General features: G+C 45.2%; 1 protein-coding gene across 1 annotated transcript in view; it reads left to right on the top strand.

Moving 5' to 3' along the window:
- The first annotated feature begins 7,530 nt into the window (after nucleotides 1-7,530).
- LOC130277738 (uncharacterized) overlaps nucleotides 7,531-23,902 on the top strand; it is a 39,915-nt gene continuing 23,543 nt past the window's right edge. The window contains exons 1-2 of the mRNA XM_056528471.1: nucleotides 7,531-7,803; nucleotides 17,934-18,283. Coding sequence (XP_056384446.1) covers nucleotides 7,708-7,803; nucleotides 17,934-18,283 — 446 coding nt within the window. The 5' untranslated portion in view covers nucleotides 7,531-7,707. The remainder of the gene's footprint in view (nucleotides 7,804-17,933; nucleotides 18,284-23,902) is intronic.

Below are 23,902 nucleotides of genomic sequence, written 5' to 3' on the forward strand. Positions count from 1 at the left end.
TATTGTCACGACTACCTCCAGTCGAGACAAGGTTCTCAAGTTTCTTCCTCAGGCCCTGGTACAAGCGGTACCTGTTTAGGCTTCTGAGGCTCGAGAGCTGGCGGAAGAATCTTGCAACCCTTTTCTTGAAGATCTCCCACCCCTCTGACTTACTGCTACAAAGGCCCAGCAATGGTACCTGGCTCTGAAGAAAATCCTCAAAGGACTGTCTTATCTCCGCTTCTTCCAAGAGAGACGAATTCAGCTTCCAATAGCCTCTGCCCATCCGGGGGGTCTCTGTGACATTCAGAGAAAACAAAATTAAACAGTGATCGGAGAACTCCACCTCAACAACAGACACTGCTGAAGAGAGCTTCCTCCTTTAAATAAAACCTGTCTATCCTAGACCTACAACTACCCTTATGATAGGTGAATCCCGCGTGGCCTGGGGTGTGCCGGATGTGGACATCCACCAGGCGAACCTCACTCGCTATGCTATTAAGGGTGACGCTATCATAAGTCAGCTTGTCTCTGGAACCTCCCCTATCTTGGGGCCTCGTGACAGCATTGAAGTCCCCTCCAAAGACCACCTGCCGACTTGTAAAAAGATAGGGCTTGATCCTCATAAAGAGACACTTCCGGTCCCACTTAGACTGTGGGCCGTAGAAGTTAATAAGGCAAAGTTCTTGTCCCTTCATGAGGACATCTAAGATCAGGCACCTCCCCATTTGTAACTCGATAACCCGTCGGCATTCTACCGCTGCAGTAAAAAGGATTGCCACTCCGCTATACGGCTCAGCCCCAAGAGACCAGTAGGAGGGCCCATTCCTCCACTCTCTTTTAGACTTGTAGATAGATGACATATCTGTAAGCCTGGTCTCCTGCAAAAATAAAATATCAGCATTAATATGGGCAAAAAAATCATAGGCCGCAAATCGAGCCGTATCTGACTTAATGCTGGCGACATTAATGGATGCCAGCGTCAATGGAGAGGGTGCCGCCATCAAGGGTGATTGAGTTAAACAGCTTTCTTTTTCCCACTCCCCTTCTCACCCTCCACATCAGAAGAACTCTTCACCCTCTTTAGAGAAACAGAAGTGTCCATCTCACCAAACGTCGTTTTACTTGACTCTAGGCCAGTCCCTTCCCCCGAGGACATAACCTCCTCAGGAGAAGAGGACTCGGCGTCCCCTGGAAGCCCCTCCGCCACCTCCCCCTCATCCTCCCCTTCCGAAGAAGAGGAGGAGATGTCCTTGAGGGGTCGGAATTGATTGGAAAGGCCAACCAGAGGGGAGTCAGTTTTGCCTTCCTTTGGCACCTGGACCAGGGTGGGAGAAGATCTTAAATCTCCCTTTTTTCTACTTGTACCCCACTTTCGTGTCTCCTTCTGCCATCCCCCATCATCTTCCTCCACGCTATCTGAGGAGAGGGCACCTTCCTCATTCTGGATCCTCCTGACCTCCTCATTCAATTCGCCATCCCTCGGGGTCTCAGCAGCAAGGTTGGCCTCTGGGACAGAATGAGAGGTCGTCCCGGTAACCCGGGCTTTCCCCATCACCCTATCCCTTTGGCGTTTATCAAGACGTCTTAGTTGGGCTGGTGTCTTTCTCTTGCTGTTCCTCACTGACCCTTCAGTTCCTCCACCCATGCTAGTCCCCTCCCCAGCAGATTCCGGCTCGTGATCTTCACCCGCTGGGGACAAGACTGCATTAGCGAAAGAACGAGGACAACGACTAAATGGGTGACCTAAGTCACCACACATGTGACACCTAATCTCTGCACAAGATGCGGCAAGATGGCCTACACCCCCACACAAGGCACATTTCTGCACCGTACAGTTTGCACTGAAGTGTGTGGGGTCACCACATCTGTGACAGAGCTTCGGCTGACCCCGGTAGAAAATCTGGATACCATCCCTACCGAGAAAGGCAGAGGATGGAATATGGGTAACTGTATTTCCTGAACGCTTACGTTTTACCAAAAGCATCCAGGCTCCTGACCAGATGCCAAACTCGTCCCTGTTCTTCTGTGGGACCCCCATTACCTCGCCATACCGTCCTAACCAGGTGATGATGTCAACACAAGAGAGTGATTCGTTACGGGTCAAAACGGTCACTCTCTTGATTTAGTTTTGACGAGACAATGCCCGTACGGCAAAGTCTCGCCAGCCGGGCTCATTCTTTACCAATTCATAATTCGACCAGAAAAGCTCAAGCCCCTCTGGCCGAACAAAACTGATATCAAATTCAGGAGTACCGTAGGGATGTATCAAGGCGAAGATATCGACTGCCTTGAAGCCCATCTTTAGCAAGAGCTCAACCACTTTGGTCCTTGAAGGACACATATTTTCGCCCTGCCACCGAAGACGAACCACATTCCTACGGTTACTACCTGCCCCGGCTGTTGGGAGGGACCACACAGTATCGCCCCCTCTTTCCTCTCGGAAGACAGAGAGACCGTGTCTCTCTATCCGGAAGGACAGATCAACTGCTCTACCCTCTACATTAATCGACCTTTCCCCCTTTTTCAGAGCTTCCAGGAGACGTTGCTGCAATAAACCGTCCCTAGAGTCAGGAGACGAGGAAAGTATTCTACTTCCCCCAGCAGTGACATTGGCATAACTCCTATGGTCTGTCACCACTGTGGGGGCAACCGGACCAGACCCTACACCTACACCACTGCCAATGACAACATCCCCACAACCCCCAATGACAACATTAGCATTTCCCCCAACAACATTGTTTCCAATAACATCATCTGTAGTCCCATCACCACCACCCCCAATTACAGCAACAGCAAAATCGCCTTCTCCAATAACATTAACCTCCATCCTCTCCCCAGTCATACACCCCGCACCCCCATTTACCTTCTCATTCACTCTAGCTGGACCTGAAATAGCAAATCCGGGAAACGAGGATGATGATGATAATGATGATGAAGTTTTTTTCCGTTTTGCCTTGGCATCACGGGGCACTGGGGCTGGGACAACCTCCGCTGGCCCTTTAAGGGACCGGGCAGCATGCTTACCCGGTCTAGAAGAGGCCCCAGCCCTGTTCTTATTAGTGCCCTCCGCCTCATCAGCATCATCTCCAGTCTTTTCATGGCGCCGCTGATCAATGGGATCAGCGGCACCAATGCAAAATAAAAGTTTTTCTTTACTTTTAGGAGCGTCTGTTATGCCCTCTGTTACCCCCGGCACTGAGTCACCCCCCTCTCCCACAGGGGAGCGAACTACAGCACCGGAGTCTGACTCTCTGCCCACCGCTGGGCCGCCCTCACTGTACGGCCTTGCGGCCGATGCCTTCTCTGCTCCATCCCTGCTACTGCAAACAGGCATGGAGCTCTGCGCCCTTTTAGTATCTCTAGTACTCTCCCCGCACCTTTGCACCGAGTCCACCACAGAACACGGGCTGGGCTGGGTAACGGGGCTTGCACAATGAGCTGACCCTGCGGCCGACTCAGTGTTTACAGGGGAGGGGGGGTGTAGATGTAACTCACCACTTCTTACTGCTTTGGCTTGGTCTTCTTTTTCTTCCTATCCCCAGGTGCCTCATCTGGGAGCTCATCTCCAAACACCAGGTTCTGAGGACACACTGGGGATTCCAGCATACGGATCTGGGCCATTAGCGCCCCTCCCTGGTAGCTGCTGTCACTGTCTTCCCCTGAGTCGGCAGGTGATAATGCTGGCTGCTGTGCAGGGGGCCCACATAATGGGCCTGCTGCTGTTGTCGGAGGCCACCAGGTGGATCTGGCTGTAGTTCTTCCTCCATCTCCTCCGCATCATCCACCTGGCTCTCAGGTTGCAGCCCCATCAACCTTTTATTTTTTTCTTCTTCTGTCACCCTGAAGTGCTCCTCATTTTCCAATTTTTCTTTAAATGGCCCACTCTTCTCCAGTAATTCTGCTCTCCTCTCCTCCAAAACTTGCATGTCAGCCATAAGTCTTTTTATCTCTGACTGGATCTCTGTTTTTTTTTCCGTTTAGGAGTAATCTTGGCTCTGGCACGGGCACAGCGCAGTTCCTCTTGGAGCCTCCTGATGGCCTTACAGGCGTCTTCATACTCACGGAGGTGACTTTTTACCCGGGAGGTATAGGTGGAAATAGACTCCCCAGCCTTCCTCACTGAGGTCGGCTTCACCTCCGTGAGTACTCAGCCTTCTTCCAGATGAACCCAGCTTTCCACTGGCAGCACCCAGCTTTCCCAAGGAGGATGCCACCTTGGAGCTTCTCGCCTCTGTGGGGGGAGTTGGAGCAGCATTGCTGCGACTCCTGGTGGAATGCCTCACCCCCAAATCAAATGTAAGAATTACCTACAGATGCTCTTCATAATTCCATAGAAAATGTCTATGGCAGTACATATCAGTATGGGCGGAGTAATTTGTGATGGGTGGGGTATATTGGCATGGGCGTGGCATACCTTGTGGGGGAGGAGCTTAGGGGTCTCCTCAAAAAATCTCGCAGGGGGGCCCCCAAATTTATTGTTACCCCACTGTATAGACCGGTAAGTCTAACGTGCATTGTGGGTAAATTGTTTGAAGGACTTATAAGGGATTACATACAGGAATACATAGGGGATAATTGTATTATAAGTGATAGCCAGCATGGGTTTACTAAGGATAGAAGTTGTCAAACCAATCTAATTTGCTTTTATGAAGAGGCGAGTAGAAGCCTTGACAGAGGAATGGCTGTGGATATAGTGTTTCTGGATTTTGCTAAAGCGTTTGATACTGTCCCTCATAGACGTCTGACAGGTAAGTTAAGGTCTTTGGGTTTGGAAACTTTAGTTTGTAACTGGATTGAACACTGGCTCATGGATCGTACCCAGAGAGTGGTGGTCAATGATTCGTACTCTGATTGGTCCCCGGTTATTAGTGGTGTACCCCAAGGTTCTGTACTGGGCCCGCTGTTGTTTAATTTATTTATCAATGATATAGAGGATGGTATTACCAGCTCTGTTTCTATCTTTGCAGATGACACCAAGCTTTGTAGCACAGTACAGTCTATAGAGGATGTGTATAGGTTACAAGATGACTTGGATAGACTAAGTGTCTGGGCCTCCACTTGGCAAATGAGGTTCAATGTGGATAAATGTAAAGTTATGCATCTGAGTACTAATAACCTGCATGCATCGTATGTCTTAGGGGGGATTAAACTGGCAGAGTCACTGGTAGAGAAGGATCTGGGTGTACTTGTAGATCACAGACTACAGAATAGCATGCAATGTCAGGCTGCTGCTTCCAAGGCCGGCAGGATATGGTGAAATCCCGGCATCCCGAACAGCTTACAGGACAGCAGGAGGGCCCCTACCTGCCTCCTCGCTGTCCGATCGCCGAATGACTGCTCAGTGCCTGAGATCCAGGCATGAGCAGTCAAGCTGCAGAATCATCGATCACTGGTTTCTTATGAGAAACCAGTGATCAATGTAAAAGATCAGTGTGTGCAGTGTTATAGGTCCCTATAGGTCCCTATGGGACCTATAACACTGCAAAAAAAAAGTGGAAAAAAAAAGTTAATAAAGGTCATTTAACCCCTTCCCTATTAAAAGTTTGAATCACCCCCCTTTTCCAATAAAAAGAACACAGTGTAAATAAAAATAAAAATAAACATATATGGTATCACCGCGTGCGGAAATATCCGAATTATAAAAATATATCGTTAATTAAACCGCACGGTCAATGGCGTACGCACAAAAAAATTCCAAAGTCCAAAATAGTGCATTTTTGGTCACTTCTTATATCATGAAAAAATTATTAAAAAGTGATCGATAAGTCCAATCAATACAATAATTGTACCTCTGAAAACTTCAGATCACGGTGCAAAAAATGAGCCCTCATACTGCCCCATACGCGGAAAAAGAAAAAAGTTATAGGGGTCAGAAATGACAATTTTAAACGTATTAATTTTCCTGCATGTAGTTATGATTTTTTCCAGAAGTCCGACAAAATCAAACCTATATAAGTAGGGTATCATTTTAATTGTATGGACCTACAGAATAAATATCAGGTGTCATTTTTACAGAAAAATGTACTACGTAGAAACGGAAGCCCCCAAAAGTTACAAAACAGCTTTTTTTTCAATTTTGTCTCACAATGATTTTTTTTTCCGTTTCACCGTAGATTTTGGGCTTAATGATTGACGTCATTACAAAGTAGAATTGGTGGCGCAAAAAATAAACAATCATATGGATTTTTAGGGGCAAAATTGAAAGAGTTATGATTCTTTACAGGCAAGGAGCAAAAAACGAAAATGCAAAAACGGAAAAAACCCGGTCCTTAAGGGGTTAAAGGAGTTACAATTGTTTAGTCTTGAGAAGAGACGTTTAAGGGGAGATATGATAAATGTATATAAGTATATTACTGGCCTATACAAAAAATATGGAGAAAAACTGTTCCAGGTTAACCCCCCCCCCCCCCCCCCCAAAGGACGAGGGGGCACTCCCTCCGTCTGGAGAAGAAAAGGTTTAGTCTCAAGGGGGGACACACCTTCTTTACCATAAGAACTGTGAACTTATGGAACAGTCTACCTCAGGAACTGGTCACAGCAGGAAGATTTTACAGCTATAAAACAGGGTTAGATACATTCCTGGAACAAAATAACATTAATGCTTATGAAGAAATATAAAATCCCATCCCTTCCCCAATATCGCGCCACACCCCTACCCTTCAATACCCTGGTTGAACTTGATGGACGTATGTCTTTTTTAAACCGTACTAACTATGTAACTATTGAGGGTGCGTGGTGTCACGAGGGGAGTGGATGTAAAGTCACGACCCCCACACCCAGCGTCCGGAACTGAATGTTGATGGTAGCAAAAACAGCTGCGTATTGTGCTACCCATTGTCTTCAATGGGTTGCAAAATACAGCACATATGACCCTACTCTTAATAGACCAAAGGTCACAAAATAGTAATAGTGATCTAGAGGGGAATCATGTGATCACATTGACAGCTGCTTTAATCACTGGATTTCCTGTAGAATCATTAGATTGGGGAGCATGGACTCAATAAGTTGCTATTTAATACCCCATCATAGGCCTGGCGTTGCCTACTCACCTAAGGCACCAGCAACTATGCCAGGATAATACGAATAAATCTTAGGTGCTTTGTAGATAAAATGTTGCAGCTTCTCTATGGTTTCTCATTGATACATTTTTCAACCAATTCTTTGAATTCTGCATCCTAAACATTACGAAAAATACGTAAAAATGTTCCCAACCTTTTAGTATCATCTTTCACTAATACACTTAGAACAAGCAGTTCCCTGATCCTGCCTATCCCACCACACGCAAAAGAAAAAAAAACCTTCTGGCTGCACAGGATGAGCCGGAAGCCTGGAAGATATCTTCTGTTATAATGATCTGACATCTGCTTACACATTGTCCTGTTCTTATTCCTCCCAAACCACTAACACCATTGTGAAGACAAGAACCAACAATTCTATGTGATCATGAAACCTTTTCCATCCTGTGCGGCTGTCCTAACCATACCTGGAGGAGATGATCTATAGATGGATCTACACTTTCATGAGTAAATATCAGATTCTTAACTTGGCAGCTAAAAGGTTAAGAGTCTCCACCCTCTGTTCCGCAGACAATCCATTACTAGACACATTTTATCATAAGTAGCACTAAAGGTATAGCCATAACCTTCAGAAAGAGCTTGGAAAAACATTAGACGCTTCTGCACAGGAAACCCTTTTACCAGGCGTCTATGGACCTTTGGCTTTGAAATGGGGCTACAAAACTTCATTGCACCATGGATTTTATATTTAGTATTGTTATGTGAATCGACCAGTGCCGGTTCAGAGAACCAAGTTCATATGCAGGTAAGATCATATTTTATGTACTAAGAAATCATCTATCTCTGATGTTGAAAAGATTGATAGAATTTGCTGACTTAGGACGTGATTGGTCATTAATAATAATCTTATAGTTGTACAGGTATTTCTTACGACAAGTTGTGAATGAGTTGTATTAGCCACTATGGGGATCACTTGTTAACCAACTATTATGACTTTTACTATACAACCCATCCCACCAGTTTGGACCTATTTTTAGTATATTATATTAGAACATTGCACATACATTGTAGGGTGTCCATGCAGTGACCCTAAACAATTGATGTATACCAGAACTAGAACCTTCACAATCTTCTGGAGGTAAACTTACCTTAAAAGTGCCACTGTTACTAAAGTACAAGCTGGCATTGCGATACAACAACCCATATGCCTATGACACTGCTGTGAGCATTCCCCTTGAGTGGTTGAAGCTGCCAGTATGGCTGGAGGAGCAGCAGCAGTGGTGTCTCTCCCCTCGTACAGTGACGTGTACATTAACCTTCTATTATGGGAAGGTATGCAATGTCTATAGTTCACTCGTGGCTAGGACTATTTTCTGTCCTTGTGATGAAATATACTTTACACCCATTTGTATTGTTGAGTGAGACTCTGTATATAGTTGCACAGCCTTAGACAGTATGTTACATCTATGGCTGATAAGAGCAATGACTGCAAAGATATTATCTGCCTATGCAGTTAGTATAGAGCATAAAATCCTATTATTTCTCATAGGAGCAGCTAACAGGTCATTTATAGGGGATTTCTGGGGCTGTGTAATTGATGGCCGCCACCAACATCTGATCAGTGGGGTTCTGATGAGCTTTTCTTAGTCAAAGCCACTGCACCATATGTACAATGTGAACAGAGCAGGAAGCGCCCATCTCTATACATTGAGTAGCAGCCGTGCCATTTTACTGCAGCTAAGCCCCCATGCCGCTGCTTACTGGATAGACAATTGTATGGCTCTCATTTAACTCAACAAGAGATCAGTACAGCCAAGTGCTGTGCATCTTTATAAAGTCAACAGAGTTGAATGGAGCAGAAGAGTACGTCTACAGCCACTCCATTCAACAAATGGGACCCCTGTTCTCATGATTTTTGGGGATCCCTCACCGATCATTCTATGGAAACGTAATGAGCATTATTGGTGAAAAAAACTCCTTTAAAGGGGTACTCCGCTGCCCCATCATTTGGAACATTTTGTTCTGAACACTTGGAGTGGGTGGTGGGGGTTGTGACGTCACGACCACACCCCTCGTGACATCATGACCACGCCCCCTCCCATAGACTTGCATTGAGGGGCGTGGTGTGATGTCATGAGAGGCGTGGTCATACCCCATGTCACGACCCCCATCGCCCGCTTCCAGCATTCTAAATGAATGCTGGGTGCTGCACAGAGATTGCAGGGGTCCCAGCTGCGGGACCCCCATGACCAGACATCTTATCCCCTATGCTTTGGATAGGGGATAAGATGTCTAGGGGCGGAGTACCCTTTTAATCCCTTAGTGATTGCCCATACTCGTTTTTATGTTGCATGAGCGGTCACTGTAAATAGAGCTGGCTCACGAGCTGAGCTCATTCCATATGCAGCAGGTGTCACTCTTCAACAACTGGACTCAAGTCTGATCCTGTCAATTTAACCATCTAGATACCACAATCAATAGCAATTGCACGTTACCAATTAGTTGTTATGGCAACCTGAGGCCTTATGAGGTCCTTTGTGCCTGCCATACAGATTCTACGTATACATCCTGTATAAGCAGAGTGCAGATCTAACTGATCAATGCAATAGTTACATAGTCAGTATGGTTGAAAAAAGACATACGTCCATCAAGTCCAACCAGGGAATTGAAGTGAAGGGTGCAAGGGGATAAGGGAAAGGGATGTAGTTTTATAATTCTGCATAAGCATTAATGTTATTTTGTTCCAGGAATGTATCTAATCCTGTTTTAAAGCTGTTAATTGTTCCTGCTGTGACCAGTTCCTGAGGTAGACCGTTCCATAAATTCACAGTCCTCACGGTAAAGAAGGCGTGTCGCCCCTTTAGACTAAACCTTTTCTTCTCCAGACGGAGGGAGTGCCCCCTCATCCTTTGGGGGGGTTTAACCTGGAACAGTTTTTCTCCATATTTTTTGTATGGGCCATTAATATACTTATATACGTTTATCATATCCCCCCTTAAACGTCTCTTCTCAAGACTAAACAATTGTAACTCCTGTAATCGCTCCTCATAGCTAAGATGTTCCATGCCCCATATTAGTTTAGTCGCGCGTCTCTGCACCCTTTCCAGCTCCACAGTGTCCCTTTTATGAACAGGCTACCAAAACTGAACAGCATATTCCAGGTAAGGCCGTACCAATGATTTATAAAGGGGGTGTATTATGTCCCTGTCCCTTGAGTCCATGCCTCTTTTGATACATGACAATATCCTGCCGGCTTTGGAAGCAGCAGCCTGACATTGCATGCTATTCTGTAGTCTGTGATCTACAAGTACACCCAGATCCTTCTCTACCAGTGACTCTGCCAGTTTAATCCCCCCTAAGACATACGATGCATGCAGGTTATAAGTACCCAGATGCATAACTTTACATTTATCCACATTGAACCTCATTTGCCAAGTGGATGCCCAGACACTTAGTCTATCCAAGTCATCTTGTAACTTATGCACATCCTCTATAGACTGTACTGTGCTACAAAGCTTGGTGTCATCTGCAAAGATAGAAACAGAGCTGTTAATACCATCCTCTATATCATTGATTAATAAATTAAACAACAGCGGGCCCAGTACTGAACCTTGGGGTACACCACTAATTACCGGGGACAATAGCATTGATCAGTATAGGCAAATTATTGATTGCTTATAAAAGTCCCCTAAAGCTAAAAGGACATAAAATGAATTGAACAGTTTTTTTTAACAAGATTGGTATTGCCATGTGTGGATCCTCCCAGACGTTATTCCAAAAAAAAAAAACATTTTGAAAGTAGCGAAACATAACACAAACTATATCAATTGGTTATTGAGTTTTAACTCTTAGAAGGCCATGAGGAAATAATGAAAATGCAAACATGAAAATTTTCTTGGCCACTAAAAGGTTAAAGAGTAACCTGACGCTCCAGTGGCAGAATATCTGTTTAATTCTCAAAGCAATGTCTGTAGCCTGAGATTACATTGATCATAGGACTTTAGTCAAATCCTTATCCTGATATTATATTAAAAAAATCCCCATTTAGGAAAAAATAAATGCTATATTATATCCATCGGCTGTGCTATAACCACAACTGCATTATAAAAAACTATAAACCTTCAAATAAACTTACAAAATAGAAGGTTCGTCAGTAGAACGCAGGGAGAATGTTACTGCTTGGAGAAAGAATGCTAAGGGCCTGGAGCCTTAAGTGAAGGGCCACATGGGAGGCGCCTCCAGCCCGGGGAGTTGTTGGAATAGGGGTTAAATAAAAAAAAAATAAAAAAATGATAGATATCAAATGGTTGTTTTACATACAGCGGGTGCTGATTGGTCGCTCACCTGTATCTGGGCAGATGTTCCTGGCCAGATGTTCAGCTGGCATGGGATTGGTCGCTGGGCAACGGCGGGAACTTGCTTTATTTATAAATAAGGATGCTGCCCCTGGTTCCAGTCTGATGCCGGCGAGTCAAGCAAAGAAGAACCCCTGTCCGCGGCCTGAAGGATGGAGAGAATGGAGTTCAGTCAGCCCGGACCCAGCTCGGCCACTAATCCAGCAGACGCCGTACAAGAGCTGTATGTGCGGCTGCTGGAGAAAGCGGAGGCAGCCGGGGGAGAGGAATGGCTCCGTAGATGCCTGAGCCTGTCACTCACCGGTGAAAACAGCAGCGCGGTTGCCGGAGAAGCGCCATCCCTGGGAGCAGTGTCGGGGACGGCGAGTCCTGGGCCGGAAGTCGCTCCGTCGCCGGTGTCTGACGTCGGCGTCGCAAGGGCCGGAAGTGACGCTGGGGCGGTGCCGGTGACCGGAGGTGACCCAGGGCCTGTTCCGGCGGCGCCCGTAGTGGAGCGGCGTTCAAAGAGGCAGGCCGGCCGACAAAGGAAGCGCTATGCCCCGACGGTGGCCAGCGGGGGCAGAGGACCGGGAGACAGGGGTCGGCAGAGCGGACAGAGGCGTCGGGATGGACGGGGTAATGTACATATGTATGTTTCTAGTGCCCCTGCTGCCAGTGTTATGGATTGCTTACCCCGAGTGTCCTCTTTGTCTGCTCCAGGTCACCAGACAGTAGCTACCCAGCGGCAGCCTGCGGCGGTAGGGGGTTCTTCAGTTGGTCTAGCAGCTCCCACCCCCCCCGGCCCGTGATGCCAGTGCGGGTTCCTCTGCATTGCGCAGGTCTGCCCCCCTTTTGGGCGCTGGCAGGGAGCTGGTCTCTTTTCACCCCCCTGTGAATCCTGGATCTCTGCCTCCTGTACTTCCAGTGGCTGATACATCTGCTGAGCCGGCCATGGGTGAGTGCAGCAATGCGGGTCACAGTGCTCAGGCTGGGATGGATGCTTTAAATAACTTGCCAGGTAGTCAATTGTTGTCTGGGATGGCGGCTTTATTTAATATGTTGGCTGCCATTCCGGGTAATAATACCGGGGCTGTAAAGGCTAATGCTGGGCAGTCATGCGCCGCAGCCTGGGTTAATCCACCCACAGCTAGTGGGGGGATCCTGCGAGGTCTAGTTCCGTTTCCTCTCAGCTGTCTAGTTCATCTGTCTTGGATGTTGCTAACTCAGTCGTGTCTGCTACTAATGAGAGTCCGTGGTTGCCACGGTTACTAATCCTTCTGTTTCCAAACAGGATGTTGCGTCAGTCTCGTCTGTTTCTAATATTCCTGTGATGTCCCAATCTGTCCAGGCAGAAGCTGTCGGTGCACCCATCAGTTAAATGGGGTCAGAAGGATGTGGGGTTATGGATTAATTTGATGATTCCACAAAGAAGTAGACAGGTGCCGGGCAGCACGCCTCCTTCCTTTCGGAAGGGGGTGTGTTTTGCCTTCAACGAGTCACAGTGCAAATGGCAGTCCAACTGTAAGTACAAGCACGAGTGCTCTCATTGTGGGGGTACCCATTCACTCTCCAGATGTTTCAAGAAGAACGCGTTGTCTTCTCAGCAGCAGCCCTCAGTCAGAGAATCTCTTTCAAAGAGCTTGGACGCCAGTGAAGGTACAAAACATGCGTCCTTGGCTAGAGCTTTACCCAGACAAAGCGAAAGCTGAATTGCTATTTAATGGTTTTACAGTTGGTTTTGAGGTGCCGGAGTTCACTGGTCGGGGCTGCTGCTGGGTGGATAATTTGCGTTCAGTTAATCTGAACCCGGTAGTAGTGCAGGAGAAGATTGACAAGGAGGTCAAGGAAGGTAGAGTGGAGGGGCCGTTTCGGTCCCCTCCTTTTCCTAATTTTAGGTTATCCCCTTTGGGACTTGTTCCAAAGAAGGAGCCCAACTCTTTTAGATTGATTCACCATCTTTCTTATCCTCTGAAGGGTTCGCTGAATGATTCTGTTGACCCTGGGGCATACTCGGTTGAGTATGCGTCCTTTGATTCTGCTTTAATTTTGTTAAGACAATTTGGTCAGGGCGCTTTGCTTGCCAAAGCGGATATTAAATCAGCTTTCCGGCTACTACCGGTTTGTCCTAAGGGTTTTAATTCGTTGGGTTTTCAGTTTAACGGTTGTTTTTATTTTGACAAGGCTTTGCCTATGGGTTTTTCTTTATCTTGTTTTTATTTTGAGAGTTTTTCGACGTTTTTAGAATGGGTGGTTTCTTCTTCATTTAAAGGGGGCGGTTTGTTACATTATTTAGATGATTTTTTTGTTTTTTGGTAGACAGGGCACTAATGATTGTCTAGACATTTTTTCTTGTTTCCAACGCATTTCTCAGCATTTTGGCATACCTTTGGCGTCAGAGAAAACTGTTCTCCCTTGTAGCAGGTTAGAATTTTTGGGTATCGTAATTGATACTGTTGACATGGTTTTTTATTTACCGGGTGAAAAGATTCAAAGAATGTTACAGTTAATTAATTTTATGTTGTGCAGGAAAAAGACTACCCTTAGAGCACTTCAGAGTTTGCTTGGCTTGTTGGTGTTTGCTTCTAAGGTGGTTCCTATGGGTAGGGTGTTTTGTAGGAGATTGTTTTTAGCTACTAGGGGCCTTAAGTCGCCTAGAGCGCATATCCGTCTGTCTAGAAGTCTGAGAGAGGACTTATTGTTGTGGTCAGAATTCCTTCAGGTCTTTAATGGTGCTTCGGTGTGGCAGCACGAGTTTGTTGAATATGGATCTCTTGGGGTTTTCACGGATGCAGCTGGGTCTCTCGGCTTCGGAGCTTTTTTCTCAGGACATTGGTGCGCTGAGCCTTGGCATGATTCTTGGGTTAGGGCTGGTTTAGTTAGTAATATTGTTTTGTTAGAATTATTTCCGGTTTTGGTTTCACTAGTGATTTGGGGTGAGCACTTTAGGGACCATAGGATAGTTGTTCATTCTGATAATAAAGGTGTCGTTTTTGCAGTCAACTGTTTGTCTTCAGCTTCCGACCCAGTTATCAAAATTCTTAGGCATTTGGTTTTGATTTGTTTAAAGTTAAATATATGGTTAAAAGCCAAGTATGTTAAAGGAGTGTCCAATGTAATAGCTGATGCATTGTTTCGTTCTCAGTTCTCCAGGTTCCGGGAGTTGGTGCCGGATGCGGATCCAGAAGGGGTAGCTTGTCCGGACCATCTTTGGGAGCTGGTTTGGGACTAGCTGAGCATTATCTACATCAGTCTATTGCTCCTAAGACATGGTCGGACTATAGTAAGGCGTGGAAGTCTTGGTTGCAATTTTGTGTCGACCACGGTCATGATTACCTTAGATCGGATGGGGATTTGGCTATCAGTTTCGTGTAGGTTTGTTAGCTGAAGACGTGTCGCATAGCCACATCCATAAACAGTTGTCGGGTATTTCCTTTTTTCAGAAATGGTTTGGGGTTAAGTCTATTTTGTCGTTTTTTCAGGTTAAGCAGGTTTTAAAGGGGTTAAAGTTGGCCAAATATAGGAGGGATGTTCGACGACCTATTAATTATGGTCTTTTAGAGAAGTTATGTGCTGCTTGTTTTCAGGTTTGTTTTTCCGAGTTCGAGGCGCATTTGTTTTCTACTGCTTTTGTGACTGCATTCTTTGGGGCTTTTAGGATTAGCGAGCTGGTTTCTCCCAACAAGGTTAGTTTGTCCCCTTTGCTGTATACTGATGTGTTTTTGTATGATTGTCATGTCTCTATTTATGTTTCTCGTTCAAAAACTGACATAGCAGGTAACGGATGTTTTATACGTTTGAACAAAGTAGAAGGCATTTCCTTTTGTCCATGGGGGACTATTTCCAAGTTTTTATCCATTCGTCCTGTTGGTTTTGAAAATTTTTTCATTCACTTGGATGGTTCGCCATTGACAAGAAGTCAGTTTAATGGGGTCTTGAAGAAATGCCTTTGTTATTTGGGTTTGGGTAATTTTCATTTCAGTTCGCATTCTTTTAGAATTGGTGCTGCCACCGAGGCCTCTTTATGGGGTTTAGATCCGCGGGCTATTAAATCAATTGGTAGGTGGTCGTCGGATAGATATCTGAGTTATGTTCGCCCTAACCTGGTCTTGATTTAATTTTTAGGTCCTTCTGCAAAAGTGGTATGGATTTTAGGCCATTCTTTTATCCGGTGGGCGGCTAAAAGAGCAGCTTCACGAGTGTATACGTTGAATCTTGGTTTTCAGGAGGAGAACTTCAACATCTTCTGGTGCGGTGTAAGCGGGTTGCAGCTGTGTCATATTTGGGACGTTATTCTGAAGCGTGCTGCTATCTGGCCATACCCGGATATATTTATCTTACATATTGGGGGTAATGATATTGGGAAGGTAAATACGGCAGTCCTGTTTTCTGAGTTAAAGGCTTTATTTCTGGAGCTCCAGTTGGTCTGGCCTTCTTGCTCAGTGGGGTTCTCAGAAATTGTCCCTCGCTTATTATGGGCGTCCAAAGAGCTTATATTTTTGGAGCGCATCAGAAGAAGGGTCAATAGAGGTATGGCCCGCTTCATGAGACGGGTGGGTGGTGTTTCCTTTAGGCATGTGGAGCTTGAGGGTTTCATCCCTGGTTTGTATCGTGATGACTTTACGCACCTGTCAGATGTTGGAAATGATATTTTCAATACGGGTCTTCAGACCCTGATTGAAATGGCCGCGGGTCTGGTGGTACATGGATAGTAGGCTATCCATGTTTGTGGGGTGTCACCCAGCTAGGCTGGGCGGACAGGTGGTAAAATTCACATTGGTTTAATATTTATTATTGAGTTTTTTATTATGTTATGTTATTGGTTTTCTTAATAAACGAGGACCGCGGCCTGTTTATCCAATTTAGTGTGTGGTCATCTTTATTTTAGTTTAGTACTTAATGCTAATTATAAAGTGGTCTCCTCCCTGGGTATGGAGGCTAGCCCTCCCATGCTAAGGGCCTGGAGCCTTAAGTGAAGGGCCACATGGGAGGCGCCTCCAGCCCGGGGAGTTGTTGGAATAGGGGTTAAATAAAAAAATAATAAAAAAATGATAGATATCAAATGGTTGTTTTACATACAGCGGGTGCTGATTGGTCGCTCACCTGTATCTGGGCAGATGTTCCTGGCCAGATGTTCAGCTGGCATGGGATTGGTCGCTGGGCAACGGCAGGAACTTGCTTTGTTTATAAATAAGGATGCTGCCCCTGGTTCCAGTCAGATGCCGGCGAGTCAAGCAAAGAAGAACCCCCCGCCCACCCTCCCTTGTTTTCTTAATGTTCCTTTTGTCGCGGTCGGAGTTTGTTAAGCAGGGTGTCACCCAGCTAGGCTGGGCGGACAGGTGGTAAAATTCACATTGGTTTAATATTTATTATTGAGTTTTTTATTATGTTATGTTATTGGTTTTCTTAATAAACGAGGACCGCGGCCTGTTTATCCAATTTAGTGTGTGGTCATCTTTATTTTAGTTTAGTACTTAATGCTAATTATAAAGTGGTCTCCTCCCTGGGTATGGAGGCTAGCCCTCCCATGGGGGAAATCAGATTTGGGGGATTTATCTTGCTGTTTTAGGCTCCTTTCACACTGCAATTGGGACCTGTCACTAACGAGTCCGTCAGGCTCTATATTTTAAAAAAACATTTTGGCCAAAAACAAACCCGTTACCTGACAGGTCCCAATGGATCCCACTATGATGGGGTCCTAACGGACCCATTTTTTTTTTTTAACAGCAAGTAGCGGGAGAAAAATTTGTGCAAGCACAAATTTTTCTCCCACTATTCGCGATCCTAAAATAATGGGCTTCACACTGCCGGAGACAAATGGTAGTGTGTAAGTAGCCTTATAGAGACCTTGAACCATGTATAGACAAAGACAGCACTTGCGGATAAATACATGAAAAATTTCCATAAAAACCATGGGAACGGCAGAGCAGCACAGGACATACAAATATTGAATACAAAAATAGCACAAGGAGAGTTACCCCAGACTCTGTAAGCTGACGCGTTTCATGTCCAGCGATCTTTACTCATAGCATGCTATGAGTAAAGGTCGTTGGACTTGAAACGTGTCAGCTTACAGAGTCTGGGGTAACTCTCCTTGTGCTATTTTTGTATTCAATTTTTGTATGTCCTGTGCTGCTCTGCAGTTCCCATGGTTTTTATGGAAATTTTTCATTAAAGTTTTTTCATGTTTTTATCCGCAAGTGCTGGCTTTGTCTATACATGGTTCAAAGTTGCTACTGGAGGTTGCCTTGCACTCCCCAGGTGAGCTGAGAATTTTTTCCATTGTTTCATTGTGTAGCCTTATAGAGAGATTCTCTTTGTTGGCCAAAGCAACCAATCACAGCTCAGCTTTAATGTCTCATATTGCTCTGATAAAGTGAAAGCTGAGAATTTTAGTATAAAGTCATGTTCACACATAAAAGAAAAAATATTCGTCCATTTATGGCTGGAAAAAAAAAACGGTGATTCTATGGTGTGTGAACATAGCCTAAAACTGCTTGATAAATCTCCCCCATAGTCTTTTTGTTGTAATCTAAATGTTGCAATGTGCTGCATTCTGCAATCCCTGTAGGTGTACCTATGGTAATGTTTTTCTTTATTAAAGGGACATAACCTGGACATTACCACAAGCAGCACAGTAAGGAACGTCAGGAACCACACCGCTGCATTGGTTGTCCACACACATCTTCAAACTTCTCCACACACCAACCTTGTCTGGACAGATTTCATCACAGACGGACAGTTTGGTCAGTTCCGTTTTGGTATTGGACTAGGCCCAGACCTCAGCTCAAACAAGAATGAGGTTACATCTTCTCCCATGCGTATCAGGAGTACGGAGAAGCTTTTTATTGCTGTGACCGCTGAGACCAACAGGAGCGATGTCAGGTTGGTCATAACATCCTGCAAGCTTGTGAGCAAAAAGGAGAAAACAAAGTATTACTTCATCCAGGATGGGTAAGAAAAGTTTTCTCATTGCTAATCCAAGGTTAGAACCTGTATATATGTATGTACATCACTATCAGGTTTTCCTAGAATTTCAACTTAAGAAACATCCTTAAAGGGGTAATCTGCCCCTAGACATCTTATCCCCTATCCAAAGGATTGCGGGGGTCCCTCAGCTGCGGCACCCCAGACATCCGATGCACGGAACAAACTTTGCTGGCGATGTGGAGCGGAGGCTCGTGACGTCACATCACACCCCCTTCCATAGACTTGCATTGACGGGGCGTGGCCGCTGCACACAACACTCTAAACGAATGCCGGGTGCAGCAGGGAGATTGCGGGGGTCCCATCGGCAGGACCCCCGTGATCAGACATCTTATCCTCTATCCTTTGGATAGGGGAAAAGATGTCTAGGGGCAGAGTACCCCTTTAATACTGGTCCTCACTATTTAGAAGAACAATCGGGGCTGCAGCAGTTGCCTCCAGATACATCGTACCTCATACTGCTCCTTTTACCCTGCATTATCAAGGTATATCCAGTCATTTTTGCCAGTAAAAGGTACTCACAGGCCTTCCATAGCTATTATCGGAATGTCTCATTTGTCCAATTCCTTTTTATTTCCTTTGTGCTTTGAATGGATAGAGAGAAATAAGCGGCTGCCATACACAGCTGGCGGTGCTTATCTCCCTTACAGAGGGTCTGTGGCAGGGGTCAAGTCCTGGAAAACGAAGTAAGGAACTCACCCATGATTTCCACTCAAGGGCTGGTCCTACTAATGGGAATGGTGTTCCTGCTGTGAAAAAAGTGCAGGAACTGAGTTCCCACGCGTTGCTGCAGGACTTGACCCCTGGTCTGTTGCCTCTCCTAATCTCTCTGTTTTATTAAATAAGTGCATCCTCTATAAAATACCAATTTTGGGACATGTTGGATAATGGACATTCATATAGCCCAGTGTTTTGTCATTCATCTGTTATTGTTAATAGAAATGTATAGCTAAATAGCCAACTGGGTGTTACCAGTAGGGACGTGTCTACACTGTCTGGTACTGTTAGCTTTGATTGCTTAGTGTCAGACAGTGTAGGGACACTCCCCCTACTGGTAACACCCTGTTGGCTATTTAGTCATACATTTGTAGTAAGAATTATAGAGAAATTGCACAACTCAGAGCTTTAAGGGGGTACTCCGATGGAAAACAAATGTTTTCAAACCAACTGGTGCCAGAAAGTTATACAGATTTGTAAATTACTTCTATATAAAAAATCTTAACCCTTCCAGTACTTATCAGCTGCTGTATACTACAGAGGAAGTTGTATAGTTCTTTTCAGTCGTATCACAGTGCTCTGACACCTCTGTCCATGTTAGGAACTGTCCACAGCAGGAGAGGTTTGCTATGGGGATTTGCTCCTGCTCTGGACAGTTCCTGACATGGACAAAGGTGTCAGCAGAGAACACTGTGGACAGACAGAAAAGAAATTCAAAAAGAAAAGAACTTCCTCTGTATTATACAGCATCTGATAAGTACTGGAAGGATTAAGATTTTTAAATAGAAGTAATATACAAATCTGTTTAACTCTCTGGCACCAGTTGATTTAAAAACATTGTTTTCCACTGGAGTATCCCTTTAACCTGTTGGGGACAAAGGGCGTACAGGTACGCCCTTGCTCCATAGTTAAGGACCAGGCCCATTTTGGCCTTAAGGACCAGACCAATTTTATTTTTGCATTTTCGTTTTTTCCTCCTCGCCTTCTAAAAATCATAACTCTCTTATATTTCCATCCACAGACCCATATGAGGGCTTGTTTTTTGCGGCACCCATTGTACTTTGTAATTTCATCACGTATTTTACCATAAAATGTACGACACAACCAAACAAATATTATTTATGTGAGAAAGTTGAAAAGAAAAACGCAATTTAGCAAATTTTGGAAGGTTTTCTTTTCACGCTGTACACTTTCGGGTAAAAAGGACATGTTTTCTTTATTCTGTGGGTCGGTCAATACGATTAAAATGATACCCATGCCTGGCTCGCATGACGCGAGCATCGGTCCGGTGCTCGCGGTCATGGCGGAACGTAAATGTACGCCATGGTGCGTTAAGTACCATGGCACCATGACGTACATTTGCGTCCATTGTCGTTAAGGACCAAGGGCGTACCTGTACGCCCATGGGAATTCTGGTCCCCGACCCTCACCGGGCGGGGACCGGGTTGCCTGCTGAAATCATTCATCAGGCAACCCGTGCAAACCCCTGGGGGGTCCTGAGACAATTCAGACCGGCGATCTGCGGCGATTCCGGGTCATACGGGTCTCCAGTGACCAACAAAATAAGGGGGATCAGGGCTGTCCAAAACACCCACGATCCCCCTGAAGGGATAGCAGTGAGGTGGCAGGGGTGCCACCCCTCCTATCCCTGCTATTGGTCGGTCAGAAGGCCACATTTTGGAGATCACGTGCGGTGGTCTCTAAACTGTGGCCCTCCAAATCTTGCAAAACTACAACTCCCAGCATGCACGAACAGCAAACGGCTCGCCATGCTGGGAGTTGTAGTTGCGTGCATCCAGTTGTTGCATAACTACATCTCCCAGCATGCCCTTTGGCAATCAGTACATGCTGGGAGTTGTAATTTTGCAACAGCTGGAGGTACACTGGTTGGAAAATGCTGAGTTAGGTAGCAGAACCTAACTGAAGGTCTTCCAACCAGTGTGCCACTAGCTGTTGCAAAAGTACAACTCCCAGCATGCACGGTCTGTCACTGCATGCTGGGAGTTGTAGTTTTGCAACAGCTGGAGGTTTGCCTCCCCATGTGAATGTACAGGGTACATTCACACGGGTGGATTTACAGTGAGTTTCCTGCTTCAAGTTTGAGCTGTAGTGTTTGACGAATTTTCTGCCGCAGCGCAAACTCCTAGCAGGAAACTCACCGTAAACCCCCGCCAGTGCGAATGTACCCTAAAAACACTACACTAACACATAATAAAGGGTAAAACCCTACATATACACCCCCTTACACTGACCCGCCCCAATAAAAATGAAAAACGTATCGTACGGCAGTGTTTTCAAAAAGGAGCCTCCAGCTGTTGCAAAACAACAAGTCCCAGCATTTCCGGACAGCCACTGACTGTCCAGGCATGCTGGGAGTTTAGCAACAGCTGGAGGCACCCTGTTTGGGAATCACTGGTGTAGAATATCTCTATGTCCACCCCTATGCAATCCCTAATTTAGTCCTCAATGCACATGGCGCTCTCTCAATCCGGAGCCCTGTCGTATTTCAAGGAAACAGTTTAGGGCCACATATGGGGTATTTCCGTACTCGAGAGCAATTGCACTACAAATTTTGGGAGGCTTTCTCTCCTTTTACCTCTTATGAAAAGGAAAAGTTGGGGTCTACACCAGCCTGTTAGTGTAAAAAATGTTTACACTAACATGCTGGTGTTGCCCCATTCTTTTTATTTTCACAAGAGGTAAAAGGAAAAAAAGACCACCAAAATTTGTAACGCAATTTCTCCTGAGTACGGAAATACCCCATATGTGGGCTTAAAATGCTCTGCGGACGCACAGCAAGGCTCAGGAGTGAGAGCGCACTATGTACATTTGAGGCCTAAATTGGTGATTTGCACAGGGGTGGCTGATTTTACAGCGGTTCTGACATAAACACAAAACAATAATTACCCACGTGTGACCCCATTTTGGAAACTACACCCCTCAAGGAACGTAACAAGGGGTATAGTGAGCCTTAACACCCCACAGGTGTTTGACGAATTTTCGTTAAAGTTGAATGAAAAAAAAATTTTTTACTAAAATGCTGGTGTTACCCAAAATTTTTCATTTTCACAAGGGAAAATAGGAAAAAAAGCCCCCCAAAATTTGTAACCCCATTTCTTTTGAGTGAGAACATACCCCATATGTGGACGAAAAGTGCTCTGCGGGCGAACTACATTGCTCAGAAGAGAAGGAGCTTCATCGGAGCGCAATTTGTCCAGAATTGAGGGCCACGTGTATTTACAAAGCCCCCATGGTGCCAGAACAATGCAACCCCCCCACATGTGACCCCATTTTGGAAACTACACCCCTCACGTAATGTAATAAGGGGTACAGTGAGCATTTACACCCCACAGGTTTCTGACAGGTTTTTGGAACAGTGGTCCGTGAAAATGATGAAACTTTAACATCTAGGGATGAGCGTATCGAGCGTTAATTATTCATTTGCACAGCCCACTGTTCCAAAGATCTGTCAAACGCCAGTGGGGTTTAAATGCTCACTGCACCCCTTAATAAATTCTGTGAGGGGTGTAGTTTCCAAAATGGGGTCACATGTGGGGGGTCCACTGTTCTGGCACCACGGGGGGCTTTGTAAACGCACATCGTCCCCTTGTTACATTCGTAAATTACGAATATATAGTGCGATATTCGTGAATATTTGCAAATTCGTGAATATGCGATATTCACGAATAAAATTCGCATTACGAATATTCGCAAGCAACACTAGCAGAGAGCTTCAAAGTTAGAAAAATGCAAAATTTTCAAATTTACCACTATGTTAAAGTAGAATATGTCACGAAAAAATATCTCGGAATCACATTCATAAGTAAAAGCATCCCAGAGTTATTAATGCTTAAAATGACAGTGGTCAGATTTTCAAAAAATGGCCGGGTCCTTAAGGTGAAAATGGGCTTCGTCCCCAAGGGATTAAGAAAAGATGTACCAGAATTGATGTTTCATGAAAAATCATCTTCAAGAACAGAAGAATAAGGTGTTAAAATTCAATAAGCCTGAACCTTTTTTCCCCCTCAACAGATAACCAGAACTGGGGGGCCCCCCACGTACATTAGATATTTAGCCAGTCCTTCCACAGTTAGCTGGTTTGGACAATGAGGGCTTCAACCCTTCACCTAATACACGTTTATCATGAGACAGAGCCATCTGACACAAGATCATCAAAAGATGCCCAAATGGTGTAAGTTACTGAATACTAAGTGACCACAATGTGGCTCCCAGAACCAACAAACTTTAAGTGGTATGCCATCTTGCTATGATATTCCGTCACTTTATGATTAGAGGGGGTCCAACCTCTGGTACGACTATTGATTGTGAGAATGTAGAAGATGTAATGCACAACCGACAGCTGGAAACACTTCTGTATAGGGAAAATCTGTGGATGCAGCACCACTGATGACTGGTGGGAGTCCCAGATCCCCACTGATAGTAAAGTAATGGCATATGCTAGCACTTTATGAGATAGGAATACCCCTTTGGTCCAGTTCACAAGATGGAATTTCTCCCTGATTTCAGTGTTGAATCTGCCTGTTGTTACACTAAGAAACCATATGAATTCCACTATAAGGATATATTCACACATGCATATATGGAGTACAGCTTAAAGGAACTTTACAAAGAAACATTGTAAGAACTCCCATGTGTCTCAGACACGAAGCAAAGGCATCTTTCAAGTTTTCTATTGAGCCAAATGCCAGACATAGTGTCCACCATCGAACGTCAAGCTCTCATACTAGATACCCTTTCTTAATATGTCTCTATGCAGAACAATTTCAGAACAGATATAATACTGTACACTCAAGACTTGTGGATACTAAGTGGATTCAGTACTAAGACGTCGGGCTAGACTCGTAGACT

Source organism: Hyla sarda, chromosome 6 (genome assembly GCF_029499605.1).
Source record: "Hyla sarda isolate aHylSar1 chromosome 6, aHylSar1.hap1, whole genome shotgun sequence".
Classification (NCBI taxonomy): Eukaryota; Metazoa; Chordata; class Amphibia; order Anura; family Hylidae; genus Hyla; species Hyla sarda.